This window comes from Rhinichthys klamathensis, unplaced genomic scaffold, assembly GCF_029890125.1.
Source record: "Rhinichthys klamathensis goyatoka isolate OS25496 unplaced genomic scaffold, OSU_Roscu_1.1 h1tg000487l_1, whole genome shotgun sequence".
NCBI lineage: Eukaryota > Metazoa > Chordata > Actinopteri > Cypriniformes > Leuciscidae > Rhinichthys > Rhinichthys klamathensis.
This window is the reverse complement of record NW_026606974.1, coordinates 279076-296201: the sequence shown is the minus strand read 5'-3', so window position 1 is coordinate 296201 and position 17126 is coordinate 279076. Positions and strand designations below refer to the sequence as shown.

The window sequence follows — 17126 nt, the reverse complement described above, 5'->3', positions numbered from 1 at the left end:
TGAGAGCAAGAGGCAATCGCTTTAGCCCCAGGGTGATTGGACCTCTCTTTTCAGACAACTGAAAGCTGGGTCTATGCTTTGGACAATCACAACATGGGAGAGTTAGTGCACACGCACACACACACGCAGACATTCAAGTCAGGATTATGTCAACAGCTTGAATAACATTGCTGCTTGAACTGTGCTACAAAATCAACTCACAGATATATATCGAATGCACTTTTTGCCATGTCGTTTGTTGTATTGAATTAGTTATTGTATTAGTTATTGCCGAGAACTCCATGTGGAGTCTATGAAATCATAACATTGGAAAGAAAATTTCACTTTATTATATTCGACCAATTGCTCTTCTCTCCTTTTTTTCCTCTTTTACTTTTTTTCTTCTGTGGAAAACAAAAAAATATTCTGAAGAACTGTTATTGTCCATTCAATGACAGTCATTGACAGTCATTGTATGGAAATTTTCATTTTTGGGTGAACTGTCCCTTTAAGCCCTAGTATGTACATTTACTGCCTTAGTCTTAATGTATAATATCCTCAAATATATTTAGAGTTTCTTCATCTGAATTTCCTGATTTCCCTGATTTTAAATCCAAAAACCAATTAACTTGCTTAACACTGGTGTTTGAGACCATCAAGTGCTTGACTCCTCTTACAATAATCTGTGCAATAATCATTTCCATCATACGAGCCAAATTCACACTTACGGCTCAGACGGGCGGCTCTCAGCAGGAGTAGGAAGCCGGCTAGCCCTTCTGCGATGTCCAATAGAGACATTCTGCCAGCTGCTGTTTTCCTATTTTCCGAAAGCGCAAAGAAATGTCCGTCCATCATTCATGGGAAACTTTGAAAGTGCCAGTTGCCCCATTGAAGAAGTGCCAAACTTCACATTTGGAAGGCCAAGTTCCTCTGAGATGCCACCAAAACACAGCAGCAGGGTTTTATCCAGCTGTCAGCTGTAGAATGCCATCATATCATCGCTTTATTACAAATGTCAGACTCACTGCTGGAAACACCCCCCATAGATTAGAGGCTGGATAATTGGATTGTGGCTCTACCTCAGAAACACTGGCCGGGGGGCAATTAGAGGGTGAAAACCATGAAATTCAATGTGAGGATGTGCATATAGAAGAATCGGACAAGAGGAACAAGGATAAAAAGTGTGGACAAGAAAGCTCTGGTTAAGAACACTGCATTCCAATGATTCAAATGTATTCTATGATTTCATAGAGAGGAAGTGAAACGGTGAGTTTACGCACACACTCAGAAGTGAGTTTGGGAAACCAGGTCCTTGGAAGCAGACTGGTGTATTACCGAAAGCCATCAGAGGCAGACGGTTGGTGATAACTCCACTACTTTGAGGGGTCGGAGGCATTGGAAGCCATCAGATGCAGAAGGTGAGGCAAACTCCTCCCTATTGAAGGGTAGGAGGTCACTAGTAAGACGAGAGTTGCGAGTCACACGAACCGAAGCTCTCTGACTCTTCCATTCAGACTGGGGAGCCCCGAATTTAGTGATTCAGGTAGTCAGGAATAATATTTTAGCCTTTAGTTAAATACGATTTTTTTTTTTTCTTACGCATATGTTGTGATTATTTTAATTCATTTTATATGTAAAGCACTTTGAATTACCATCGTGTATAAAATATGATATACTGTATACATAAACTTGCCTTGCCTAATGTAAAAAAATGCTTTATCATTATAAAATAATACATATTTTATTTTGATATTATTAAATAAAAGGTAAAAAGCAATAAAACTATATCTAATGTTTCTGCAGACATGAGTGCAATAATAATCTAGCAAGTGTTTAATTCACCTAGAATTATTGTATTGCATTAGGTGACATTTCTTTCAGTTTCAGTTGTCTGGCATGCAGTAGTAACTTAAGACGCTTGAGGCTTTCTTTGAGAAACCTGCCAAAGCCAGAATCCCTCTCTTGTAGTTTGAGATATTAGTAGTCTTTTAAAACTAAATGCTTTTTTCTTTCTCTTTTTGCAAAAGTCATTTGAAATAGCCTAAGGCAAAGTTTAACAGCTGTAACTCCCATAAGTGTTATAGAATTACTTGATTTATGGGGTAAGTGATCAAAAAAGCTAAACAAACTGTTCTTAAATATCAACAAATTAGCAGCAGAGGGTCAGCCTGAAAGTAAGCTTACCTTGCTATATGTCATCAATAATGAAAAGCCTCAATTTAACAGAGATTTAGTGACAAATCCATGAAATTAATAATGGATAGGCTGTACTACTCAGTTAAGGAGCCAATGCAAACAAAAATAGTGATGATAGGCAGAACAGCCTGAATCCTCTGAAATAACTTTAACAACTCTGAACATTTTATAATAATAGAAATCACCCTTTCAGCTTGGTAAATTCCAATTTAAATTTCCATTTTTTCCCATTCTCCAAATGTATTTTCAAATGCAAAATGTCTGAAAAGCATCAATGTTGAGATTAAGCTTGAAATCTTCATAATCAGTCCCTTTATCTTTCTCTTTGAAAGTACATTGGACATAAAGAATAATAAAAACCTTCCACAATGCACCGCACTTCATCAGTGTCAAACACTTGTCAAACAGTATATGTGCTATAATAAGTACTGTATCAAGCAGAAATATATAAAAGAAACACCAGTTACGTATGTCACAAAGTACCAGATTGCATTTTGACATCAATGTCACGATGCTAGGAAGCTTCAGTACACTACACCGTTCTGTGAAAAACATTATATGGGGGACTTCTAACTGACACATTATAATGTTTCCTGGAAAGTGTTTTCACTAATCCAGTATTCATAGTGATAGGTGTCACAATAACCCCGGGGACCAGAATACTAATCAACAGACTTTATTTATACACAGAGCAAATCCAGGGCAGAAGAATAAACATAGAAAACTCAGAAGATACTTGTAGACACATTAAACTTGAACTCAAGCACGAATTCCTAAATGCTCTCATAGACAGTCCCTATGATATCACTCAGATGCGCATGGGATGTTCTCACTGACAGTCCTCGGGATATCACTCACAGATGCACGGTGAATTCTCATACAGACAGTCCTTGAATTAACACTCACGTCAGTCACTGGAGATGAGCAGTCGATCCAGTATTAACGTTCATAGAAGACTCTTGAAAAAACAATCATGTTAGATATAGGAATCACCTCGAGCGTTGAGACGTAGAAACACGCCGAGGCATACTAACACTCGGATAGCCAACACGGGAATATCCCCGTTTGTAATGACGATCTCTCACGTAGACACTGGAATCACCCCGAGTGAGGGAACACAGAGCCACTCGCCGATAACCTCTGGAGCCAGTGTTTCAGAACACAGAAGTAGCATGTGGAAACAGAAACATGAAGTAACGTATAATACCCGGCCGTGAAACAATGGGAGTGAGGAGGTTATAAAGGCTCAGCATAGCGAGATCATGAGGTGATAGGGAACAGCTGCGGTGATGAGGGAAGTGAGTGCAGGTGTGGGGATCCAGGGGGAATGCTGGGAAATGTAGTGCGGGACAGGACCAGGGAAAACCGTGACAATAGGCTGCACATACACCACAGACTTCTGAGGACACTATAAAATATCAGGCAGTGGCAGTGCAGTAAGAGAAAATACACTGTATTAAATACATATCTGTGCAAACAAATCTTCTGCAATGTTGCTTCTAAGAAAAAACATTTAAAGGAGCTGTATGTAAGAAATGTTTTTCAATTAATGATAAAATGGCCCTGGTGTGTCTCTAGACATTAAGAAATCATGTTAATTTCAAATACTTATATCACTGACAACAGTAGTACGGCCACGATATTGTCCTTTAAAAAGTGAAGTTGCAGCCCTCAACTGATGTTGATGTTGTCATCTTGTGTTTTGGCCTGAAGCCCCACCCTCCACCTATCTACCAATCACGAAGTCAGTAGTGTTTCGGCATCCGGGTTGCCAGCTCTGCTCTAATTGAAAGCTCCTTGTAGTAGGGGTGGGCGATATGAGCAAAAATTCATATCACGATATTTTTCACTGTCCGGACGATATAGATATTATATCGCGATATGAGAAAAAAAAATTGGAATCACATTTTAGTACACCTTAGTTAAATTACAGGCAAAATATGTATTTTAACACTAGATAACTAGAAAAAGGTGAGGCATTTCATTGGACATATAGACCTGAAATGTTTTTTTTTTCTCAAAAAGTGCAAACGTGCAACGTGAGGTAGGCCTGAATGCACTTGTTATGTCTTTCCACTTTTTGCTCGTCTTGTCATAATGAGAACCGGCAGCGAATGAAGACTTTATTGATTTCTGAGTGAGAGCCGTCTTCGGGTGTGCTCTGTCTCCGGGAATATCTGTTGTTATAGTTTTGCTTTTTTAAATTAGTTTTTATTTTAATATCGTTTTCAATTTTGTTTTAAATTTCAGTTTAGTTTTAGCTAGTTTCATTGATGGTTTTGTTAGTTTTTTTATTTAGTTTTTATTTTGCAAACACATTTCTATAGTTTTTATTTTATTTAGTTTCAGTTTTAGTAATTATAGTTTAGCTTTAGCAGAGCGAGCAGAACACTTCCAGTGTAGACCAAAGCGAGACGTTTAATTTAAGTTTAATGTTTGCACAGATTACAGTTAACTCTTGTGCAGACATCTTAATAATAAAAATAAAATAATGGTTTGAGATTGAACAAAGCACCAAATAAATAGAACTTAAAATTATACAAGAAAAAACAATGAAAATTTTCATACAAACTAATTCATTAGTGTAAGGAGACAGAATAAAGGCCTACAGTTCGTACAGTATAAAACCCATTACGTCTATGGAGAGTTCCCAAAGATAGTGGACCAGTGTGTGTGTATGCGCGCGCTTACCGGTATGTGTGTGTCGTGTGTATGCGCGCGCTTATGTGTGTGTCGTGTGTATGCGCGCGCTTATGTGTGTGTCGTGTCCTGTTATTCATAACCTAACGTTACATTGCGGGGAAATGTCTCCACGTGGATAATATTATTAGCAGTAAATGTTTTGTAAAAACAAAGATAATAATAGCAGCTTTCAGCCTTTCAACCTTCATGAAAACATGACATCTCAAACACACAGTAGCCTGGAACTTTAACGTTTTTTGTGCTTGACGAACTTGTTTTGGTGTTGCACCCGCGTCTCGCAAATGAAACGGCATTCTAAAAATGCTGCGCTCAAGTTAAAAGTCAAACTTGCGTCTCATATCTCATTACCTTGTAATTTCCCATTCCACCGCAAAAGATGCATCTTTTAAGAACCGCCGCTTAGCACTAGCGATGTGTTCTACGTTACGTCCTTCATTGAACGCGTCACAGGACAGCGGTTAATCGCCTCCGCAACTTCACGCGTATGAAGCGCCAAATCAGCCATTTCCTTAAACAGCGTATTCGATTCTGTATCGTCATTAGTGTTAACAGTTGTAAAGAGTAAGTTACCAAATTGAACAAAACAATATAACTGCAAAATTTGAATTTATGAATACGGTATCCTCGGTATCGCAAAATCCATATCATGGCACAACATAATACCGGTATTCACGTTCATACCGGTATAGCGCCCACCCCTACCTTGTAGCAGCCTACGTTCCTGCTGGATCCTGCAGCCTATCTGGCAACCTCGAGTCAGGGGGGAGGGGGAGGGGATGCACCGCTCTACAGTAATTTGAAAGTGATTGCAGTACCAGTTTTGGCCACAATCTTGCATACAGCTCCTTTAAAAAAATGTATAGCGATGCACCGATATGAAATTTTTGCTCGATACCGATAATTCTTTATATTTGAAAGCCTATAACCGATATATTGGTCGGAATAAAATAAATTATATAATTTTTAAGAGCCTGATTACAAAAACCTGTCTTACCATTAAAAGCCATGACTCAAGCACACAATTGTAATGTTCTTATTATAACTTTATGTAGCCTATATGACAGACTTGTTTGTTGCACTTAACTGTATTTTCCTTTTTGAAGTTATTCCAATCATATTTCAAGCAATTCAAAGACATCACGGAGAACAGTGCGCTGATAAATCCATTATTTATCAGCTTTAATATATCTGCTGTATTGTATTATTCGGCTGATAACAATAACATAATTTTTTTTAATATATTCCGATATGGTGGCTGATACATGCATCCCTAAATTTAGATAATAAACAAAATCAATAAAAAGTCTGTTATTGCATATTTCACTGATTATAGAAAAAAAAAATATGAGTCAAGGATGTAGTTAAATATTTAAGACTGGGGAGGACCAAAGGTAAAAGTTTAAGAATATGTTACTGAAACACTGTGTTGGGGAAGTTACTCTAAAAAAGAAATTATTAATTACTAGCTTCTAATTACAGTTTCAATAGAGTTAATTCAACGAGTTAATTATCTCAGAATTACAAGATAATTTTTCATGGAAAAAAGTTTTTGCTCTGTTTTTCTGAATTAATGACCTGATTATCTCAAAAATTCAGAAATTCAGAAAAACAGAGCAAAAACGTTTTTTTTCCATGAAAAATTATCTCGTAATTCTGAGATAATGAACTCGTTAATTCAGAAAAACAGAGCAAAAAAAAATTCCATGAAAAATTATCTTGTAATTCTGAGATAATTAACTCGTTAATTCAGAAAAACAGAGCAAAAACTTTTTTTCCATGAAAAATTATCTTGTAATTCTGAGATAATTAACTCATTAATTCAGAAAAACAGAGCAAAAAAAAATTTCCATGAAAAATTATCTTGTAATTCTGAGATAATTAACTCGTTAATTCAGAAAAACAGAGCAAAAACTTTTTTCCATGAAAAATTATCTTGTAATTCTGAGATAATTAACTCATTAATTCAGAAAAACAGAGTAGATTTTTTTCTTCAAGTGAATGCAATACGCTTCCGTATGAGGCCCCTGGTGTTCACAATACATATTAGCAGTATTTATGGTGAAATAAATAAATAAAAATAAATCTATACTGCATTGAGCACATGGCTTTATTTCTCTGAATCTAAATGTATGTGAAGGGCCTGTCAATTCACTAGACATCCTTCAGTGCTTATGACCTTTCATACAGACACCCTCCCCGGTGAGCCGGATGATGCTTCAAAAAAAGGACAAAACAAGATACATCTATGTAAGATCATACTGTAATTACTGATGCAAGTTCAAAGAGAATCTGTCAATCGTATGTGGCAGATCAGACAAGCCGCTGTTGGTTAAGAAACCGCTAGACGAACAAAGCACTCTATGTGCACACATACACACAAATGCAGACATTGCAAGCAGTTAAGATACTGATGATTAGAAGACGGAAATTTCTCACTCTGCTACACAGGTTAAAAACCTAGACAAATGTAAAGACACGACATGGGATGGGATGGGCTAGTATATAGATATATTTTGATGTTTAAATCACTCACTTCCGTTGTTTTCCGACAGCTAGGAGTGTGTATGAAATGATCCACATGTACATTTTCTGTACATGTATCTGTATCTATGAACAAAATGTGTATTTGGATGGAACAAGATGTGGGGAAAACCAAACGAAAAGCTAATTTTTAGATAGCAAATATATCTATTATAATTCATAAAAATATATGCTTGAACTATATCAACAACATTTTTAGATGTAACTATTCCATTTATAAAGTTATAAAAATATGCATTGTATAATATTGAAATTATTCCTTTTTTATAACCATGTAAAATACATGCAAAATACAAAACAAGAAATTAAAAAATATATATATATATATATATATATATATATATATATATATATATATATATATATATATATATAACAATGTCATCATGACTTCTTAATTGGCATGACATTCTGTGGTCATAAAATGTGTCTACTGTTGGTTGCTTTACACTCTTAGAAGAAAATATTCTATCCACCTTAAAAAAGTATATGATCAATGTTTTTTCCATTACTTTAACTCATCAAAATAAGTTAAGCAATTTAACTTTTTTTACACGTTATACAAGATTCAACACGTTTTAAAGTCAGTTTAATATAATTTAAGTTTAAATGACTTAAACATCCAAGTTGATTGTACTTAAAAATTTAAGGCAGCAACTTTTTTATAGTGTACTCAATAAAAAAAAAAAATATATATATATATATATGCCCCAAAGGTTCTATGTATGAAATGTCTTAAATTATTGCAAAACACTTTATTGTTTAGGTTATTTAAATGTTTCTAGTGATAAAGTATGTTTACGAGCTATTTAATTCATAACATTTATTAAAGTTAAAAATGAATTAAAACAAAATAAATTAAAACTAATTTCATAAACTGATCCCATGATGGGGAACCCTAAAATGCTATATGAAGCATATGACAAAACCCTTCAGAGTTCTATATAGAATATTTTCTTCTAAGAGTGTAGTAATGTAGGCCGCTGCCTGCATTCTCATTGGTTGTCACAGCTCATTTGCATAAACTCTGCACAATATTGCTAACAGTTCCTACTCTCACCAGTAACTCCAAAATTTCTCAATGGTAACATGCATGCTGTAGCATGTGTAAATGTTGATCTCCATTAGTGTGAATTCTGCATATTTACATTCAATAAAAAAGAGCTATAGGAAACAGATGCGATGTGAGCTTGATCTACGCATTAGAGAGTCTATTAAATCTGTCAAATCTTGGGCTTATTCTACGAAAAAAGTTGTTTTGTATCTGTTGGCCTGTTAAAAAGTTCCAAGCTAGAACAGATTGTACATGAGAGACAAGCTTTTCTGGATGCGTTTCATCTAATCACATAGCAGGAAGCTGAGTTTAAGGAGATAAACAGATGTTTAAACAAATGAGGTATACATAACAAGGTCCAGAATCATACATCCATAAGAAGCAGAATCGACTGCGCTCATGCTGAACCATAACACATGTGCACCTGTAATTAGACTCCCTCACTGAGAATCTTCAAACAAACAAAAGAAAGGATGGGAAAGCACACAAACAGAGCAGAGGAGCGCTTTATGGGAGCGAGAAGAACCATCAAAAGCAGAGGGTGTTGTTAGCTAATGCATCCCTCTCCATTAGATAACAGGGGTCAACTACAACATCTCCCACTCTACCCTTCACCTCGAAGACTCTGCGTGGCTAAAAGGATGGCGGCGCCGCTGAATTCATCCACACTCGAATGCGAAAGAGAACAAAAAGCTGAGATGCTTGCCAACTGGTGTAACAGTGTCAGACAATTAATTGAGAGGAATGAGAGTCAGAAAAAATGTCAGCCATGTTTACATTAACATATCTTAACAGAGTTAACAGGGAGGTTATGAGTATGAGTCAAGCAGCCATGCAATTTTGTTGTTTTTATTATGTATTATTTGTGTATGCATTTAATTTAAAGCCACGTATCATTAAATATGAGTTGCTTTGCCTAATAAAAAAAAAACTTTAATCCAGAATAAAGCTGACAAAATGTAGTAGATAACATCAATCACTCACAATACATTTAAATGTCCTCTTAACAGTAGTGTGGCATTTTAGCTCATAAACCTACATCTAATTCACTTACCACCTGCAGTCCAACTTAACTAGCCTCTATTTATAATGCCATTGTAATCCTTCTCAGTGCCAACATGCCTCAGTCAGTGCTATTTGCCTAGTGCAATTATTGTTGCACAATTACCACCCATGCTAAGCAGACAGTAAACAGACTTTTATTGAAAAGAGGTATGTGTGCACATTTTCTTTTGATCGTGGCAGCAGTAATTCATCAAAATGATGAACAAATAATGGAGAAGAACATCATGCCTGGACTTGCATGCACGGTATAGTCGAGCACGTTTTAATGATCCTAAAAAAAATCATACACAACCTGGCACTTAGAAGGTGGATAATTGTTTAACCCAATTAGTATGAGCACTAATTTTTTAGCCTTTTGCACTATTATCTATAATTTAGAGAATCTTGTGCGAAAAACAGTAGATGCAAATAAACAAACCAACATAACATGTGTAAGGTATCATACATTGTCTGAGTTTACTGCTTGTTCTGTTTGAAACAATTCAGATCAATCCAATATTGTGCCATTGTCAAATATAGTGAAGCAGGTTATCAAAATACCTTGGAACACATAAGAACAAGCATATAAAACTTTATATAAGGAGAGAGTGAGAAACAGCGGAAGGTGCCAAAGTTAGATTAAGTGCTAGTTAACTGAACTATGCAATTGTATTGAACACAGTGAACTTGCTGATGCATGAATGGCAACAGTCCAAGGGCCTTGTACCTGTCCTCTTTTCTCGCAGGATAACAGAAAATGGCCCTGCTCCAAGAACTAACAGCACTGATTTGAGGAAACCACAGCATCATGGTATTATTACATCATCCAACTGATCTTAAATCAAATATTAGAGGCTGAGATAATGCTGACCTCGGAATGCTATGAAAGTGTTGAATCCAGACAATTGCATAACATCAGGCCGAGTGAGCATGTAAAGTGGAGGACTGAGGCAAGAATTTATTCTAATGATAAAAAGAGGCACCTAATTAAGCCATACTTACCCTTTAAGTGAAGGAATTTTAAGTTAAATTCATGACTACAAATAAAGGTTTCATAGGTTCAGCCAAGCTATTTACATCATAATATGTATATTTTCTTTTACAGCAAGTAAACAAATGCAGGGTATTCATGTTTTCTGTCTTATGCAAACATTATTTGACTCTCTGGAGGTAGTGGCTCAGAGCAGAATGGTGTCCGACTTAATGAACGTCATGAACAATGTCTCCCACCCTCTCCCAGGCATGTTTGCCAAAATGAAGAGTGCATTCAGCAACAGAGTGATCCATCCACGGTGTAAGAGAGGGTGCCACTGAAGGTCATTCCTGCCTACTGCCATAAGACTATGATTCTTCCGCTGTGTGCATGAAACATTGACTTGTTTTGACTCCTCTGCCTACAACTGTTTGTTTCAACAAACTGCTTTAAATTTGCTCTGTTTACAACATTTAGTACCCTCCAGTTCATGTGAATGATGTATTTCTGTATATGATACACTGTAATACATCTATCTGCAGATTTATCTAACCTACAGTATCTATTTACCAACCCAGTGATCAATCTAAACTATCTATCTACCCACCGGACCACCGTTCTATCTTACCTAAAGATCTACATACTTACCTACCCACCCACTAATCTATCTAACCTGTATATACCCATCCACCGATTTATCTAACCTACAGTTTATATCTAGTTTCTACTCACCCACTGATTTATCTAACCTATGTTTATATCTAGTTTCTACTCACCCACTGATTTATCTAACCTTTCTACCCATCCACCGATTTATCTAACCTAGATACCCACCCACAATACTATCTACCCACCGACCTATCTAACCTACAGTACATATCTAAAGTACATACTCACCCACTGATTTATCTAATCTATCTACTCATCTACCAATTTATCTAACCTATTTGACACCCACCTAACAATCTAACATATCTAGATACCCACCCACTGATCTATATGACTTATCTGCCTACCCACCCACTGATCTATCCATCTACAAACAACACACCAATCTAACCTACAGTACATTTCTAAACACCCACTCAGAGATCTGTGTCTGTCTGACTATCCATCCATCCATCCATCCATGTACCTACTCATCTGTCATCTACCTACCCATCTATTCATCTACCTATCTACCTATCTATCTACCTATCTACCTATCTATCTATCTATCTATCTATCTATCTATCTATCTATCTATCTACCTACCTACCTACCAATTTATCCATATATCTGTCCATCTATCCACCCACTATCTTTGTCTTGTTCTATTCTAATTATCATTTAGATTGAATTAAGGATGCATATATTGGATTATCAGAATTTTTTGGAATTGCTTTTCATTGCAATTCCATAGAGGCTTACGTTAAAGGGGATGAGTCCAGAAAGGTGTGCGAGTATGTTCTCAAAACAGATTTAAATAATCAGATGACGTACCTTCTTGCACTGCCTGGAAAGGGTTGTTTGCATCTACAAACTCCACAGACACAGTGATCTTCTCTGTCTCCAGGATCTCATTGTTGAGGTTGAGATCTGCCACCGCCATGCGGAACACCTCATCGTCCTTTTTGGCAGACTCATCAAAAATGGCCCCTAAAACAAGATCATATATTAAGATTTATCATATAATTGACAAATCTGTCCAGTATGAAAGTCATACTGGACACAGAAAAAGACACTTGAAATTAACAGAATCCAGATTGCTCCATAATATTTTTTATCTCATTCCTGATCAATACAAACTCTCATGTGAGTGTTATAGTAATATTTGAAGTAATCTGTAACAGTAAATGTATCCAGTTAATTAGCAAACACAGCAAGGGTGATAATGTAACACAAACTATGTGGTATATGATTATTTTATTTTATTTTTATGTTAAATTAAAGCTGCAGTCTGGCGTTTTTCCTCTTTGTCGCCATCTCTGTTCGAAATCTGCAATTGCAGTCATTCGCGGAATTATCAACTTTACGTGAGTTACTTCAACACCCTCGACACGGCACAGCGCGGATGAATACAATGTTTGAGGAGAGTGTGCAGCTGTCAGTCACCGCGCCGGTGTGGATACTGGCATTCAGAATCACAGATTATTCTTTTTGGAAGTATGACCAACATAAGAATTTTCACCGGAAAATGTCATCTGAACAAGTAAGAAACATCCACTTTTGTTCTGGTTCTGACATTGCAGTAAATCGCGCTGATTAAATCTAACAATCGCTTATACGTTATCATATCATGCAAAACCGTGCAAATTATACTTTGTTCTCAAATTGTTAATGTTAACAACGTAAGCAAGCATTGCGTGACTACATGCGATGTCCTTCCGATGTGTATCCTTGTTTTCGCATGGGTCCGGTTGCAGTCTCTTTTTTTCTGTAGCCACTCCGAAGTCCGAACGAAGTCTTTTGCAGTTTACAGCGGGTGAGTCTCCAGTTGTCACTGTTGATTGTCGTTTGAACCTTTCTGGATCCGCCATCAAATTGATAAGTTTAATTATATCAAGCGCTGTGAGAAAAGGCTATAAATCTCCACCTCCAACATCCTCACACGCAGTATAGCCTACTAGCCGAGACTCCTCCTTTATGTGTACAGATGTGACGTAATGACGCAAAGACATGCTCGAATCTCCCGCGGAAATCCACCAGTACCACTGGAATTAAAAACATTATTACAAGCTTACCGCTTTGAATCGAGCTAAGGCAAGCAGATAGTTTTGAACACTGGCTGGTTATGTATTTTCTCAAATATGTATTTTGGATAATTTTTAACCCTTAAAAAAGCTACGGACTGCAGCTTTAAACAAATAATAAATTACTTTGTGCATACTGTACAAAAAAGTTAGAAAACAGCCTAGCACAGCACAAACATCATAACTATATACAACGTAAAATGAGTTCCAGACAGCAGCACTGTGCCAAAAAAAAATCAATGCTTTATTATTATTACTCTGTCTGGCTTAATTTAGCACCTTACTTTATTAATTTAATAAATGAATCCTAGACGAGGTAAAGAATATATGCCAGCTTTTAAGTAAAAAGGTATTTGTAGACTGCCAATTATTTGAGCTTAAGACAAAGTCTTCAAAAATGTATATAAATAAACACGCAACGATCTCCATCTATCATCTACACTTGTTGGTCTCTACAGTTCCAGCTGCAATGGAAAACAGTATTTCAGGGCCTAAAATTGAATCTTGTATATCTACTGTATGTACTAGGAAATTGAATCTTGTCGAACTGTATACATGAGAGCTACGTCAAAAAATTGTCAACCCTCAGCGATACGTAGGAAGTAGGCTGAAGCAGAGTATTTTCACAGTAGTGGGGACAAATTGGTGCTCTTTCAATGAGTGGCACACAGGAGGAAGTCAATGTGCCCATATCACATTAGAGTCCGTGGTCAGTTGTGAACAGACCAAGTCAAGACACTACCTGCAGGGCCCTGTGAAAACTGTCAACCCTTTAACAAGACAAATCTCAAAAAAAAAAAAAAAGATACTCACTTTGTCCTCTGAAAAAACATCATAATGGGTATTTTATCTGAGGACAGAATAGAGTTGCCATAGAAACAAAACTCAAGGTGGAAGCTTCTTTAAAGCCGCATATCTCATCCATCGCAATAGGGAATGCTGTAAAGGGGCATTATTCTCAAATCCATACGCATCTGACTTGATTTGTTTTGCCACCGTAACTAAAACCATCTAGAATTCTAAATTCTATTAGGTTGGACCGGGAATGAAAAAACAAACAAAAAAAAAACGATTTGTTTTAGTCTTGTTTTCTAGTTATAATACTAAAACATTCCTAAAAGATACATTTAATTGACAAGAAAAAATGCTAAATATATTACACAAATACTTTTTATTTATTTTTATTTAAAGTAACAAGATGTAGTGAGTTTTATAGAGGGGAAAAACATTTAGCAATTTAAAACATATTCTCTGAAAACAAACCTTCAATATGCACTTGTTCACAAGTAATTTTACCCCTGTTGTAAGGATGTTTACACAGGGCCGGATTAACAATTTCCTGTGCCCTGTGCATATATTATATATTCTTATTTTATTTTAACAAATGGGCCTTACAACTGGCCTCATTTCAAGACTGAACCCATACAAACTTTTTAATTATTATCAATTAATTATCATCTTTGGGTGAAAGGTGAGCCTAACAACACACTGCATTCCAGATTATATGTGAATAACAATTAGTCTTTCCACTGTTCGATTGCGCCCGCGCCTCACACACACACAGACACACACACCGCCACCAACATTGCAATCTTGATATTGCAGCTTGTTCCTTTTAGCCATAACAAAATATAATCATAAAATAGTCAACCTAATATATAAAAATTGCACTGCTCTGTTTAAATAGTCACTTACAATTTATATCATTCAGCGTAAGCACTGTATTCCAAGCACATTTTTGCGCATGTGAAGAGGATGATTTTTTCAGTCGATATTGGAACGTGAGAAGTACAAACTAAAGCCTATTATAAAGAATAGTTTACCATCCAAATACATGGCGAATGTTGAAACATTTTGATTGAGAGAGATACCCGAGCCCAAGGCCGCTTACTTTCGCTTTAAATGTTTTCGTTTTGGCTTGTCACGGCCACAGGTGAAGGAGGGATTTCAGCATTATTATCGCCTTTTCTCAGAGAGCACTGATTTGAAGTAAAAAAAATTGGCTATTTTTGGGATATGTTTCAAATTGTCGACTTATTTATTTTCTCTTTTTAATTTTCTTTTAGCGCTCACGCTTAACTGCTTCTCCATCTTCCCACCGATTTCAAATTTTAGAGCGTAAGTCACGCGAGTCGGCGTGACAGCTCGCACTCGCTCGCTGCGCAGGAAGACAGACACAGTTTTTGACGTGATTTAACATATTATTTTGATCGAACGGTCTTGCAAAAATCTGCATATAATTGGGAAAGCGAGGACGGCGTTTATAACGTGATCCAACCAGGGGCGTAGAATTTAGTAGGGACGCTATAATATTTGACGGTGCCCAGGGCCCCTTAGATGTCCTGTGCCCCTGGGCAAGTGACCAGTTGTCCTAATGGTTAATCCGGCCCTGTGTTTACATATTTAAATGGAAAACAAGAAAAAAAATACTCATTAAGAAATTACTTTTGCTGAGAACTTGCATGTCAATAACAAGCACCTTGCTACTGTGTTTCATTATGTTTAAAAAACAAAACAAAAAAGAGAGACGGCTCAGAAAAAAAATCTAAATGTTAAAAGGACGTAGATTCTTGTTCAAACTGCGGTAAAGACTTCCTCAAGCACTTAGGTAGTGTGATTGAGAGCAAAACATAATTACACAATAAAGTACTCAAGAGCCTGTGGCAAGTAGGGCTGGGTATCGTAACAAAATGTTCGGTACCGATACCGATACCGATACCTTGACTTCGATATCGGTTCCTGAACGATACTTTTTTCGATACCAATTTTATGTAACCAGGTTTAACAATATAACATTACCTAATTTTTTTTTTCAGTTTGTTGACTTTTTTACACTCATATTTTGAGTATGTAAAAAAGCACCAATGCTAAAGTTTTCTATGTTTCCTAATCATTTAACAACATGTATTCTTTACTTCAATGAGCTCATTGTTTCTGCTTTAACTTAATGCATTAATTAACGATGAAACTGAATGAAAATTAATTGAAATGCATTACACTGTCACCTCTGATAACAGATCAATCTAAATTGTAATTTAGACATGCATTTTCTGTAAAGCTGCTTTGAAACGATATGTATTGTGAAAAATGCTATACAAATAAATGTGAATTAAATTAAATATAGGCTACTGGGGGGCGGGATATATACCTGCACGTGAAGCTTGCAGCAAAGCCCTGGCAAAAGTAGCCTAATGATTATGGATGTGGAAACAATAGCAAGGAGATATTTTAATTATTTATTAATGAACAAGTGTTTACTAATGGTGTGTTCACACCGAACGCGAATTTAATTATTTGTGCGAGTAGATTACATACATAGTCAATGCAAAGACGCGAATAGACGCATCATGACGCATCATTTGCCGCGAACGTCTTCCGCGCAAGTTGAAAAATTTGAACTCGAGCTGAAGATTCAAGCGTCGAACTAGACGCGATAGACGCGTATTTGACGCTCTATTCGCGTTCGATGTGAACACCATTACTCTCAAGTGTATTTTGTGCGCTTCAGTGCCTAGATTTACCGTGTTGCCGGTCGATCTTGGCAGCAATGATCTTGTCGAAAATATTGCATCGCGTGCATCTGGCATCGAGTCTGGCACATGACATAGGTACACTTTGGATCATTTCCACATATTTTCTATCTATCTGGGTTGGGACGCACGCTTACACACACACACACACTGCAGCCTCACGTGCGACGAGCCGCGTCTCTGGGCAGCCGCGTAAACTAGTGTTTTTCCGCCACAGCCAATCATGCTGCATGCTTATTGTTTCACTGACATTGACGAGATTAACCACTTAGGTACCGAAATGTGGTACCGAAAAACAAGACATGTTTCGATACTCGGTAGTATCGAGGGAATTCGGTCGGTACCTAAAAAGTACCGAACTCGGTACCCAGCCC

The 17126-nt window shown here is 36.7% G+C and overlaps 1 protein-coding gene across 4 annotated transcripts in view; it reads right to left on the bottom strand.

Annotated features, from left to right (window-relative positions):
* The window catches only part of grid2 (glutamate receptor, ionotropic, delta 2), a 493389-nt gene that overhangs the window by 409478 nt on the left and 66785 nt on the right, over nucleotides 1-17126 (bottom strand). For all 4 annotated transcript variants that reach the window (XR_008804120.1, XR_008804121.1, XM_056237495.1 and 1 more), the window contains exon 2: nucleotides 11973-12128. Coding sequence is in view for 2 of the 4 variants with exons in the window: in XM_056237495.1 (XP_056093470.1) it covers nucleotides 11973-12128 (156 nt within the window). In the remaining 2 variants the exon portion in view is untranslated. The remainder of the gene's footprint in view (nucleotides 1-11972; nucleotides 12129-17126) is intronic.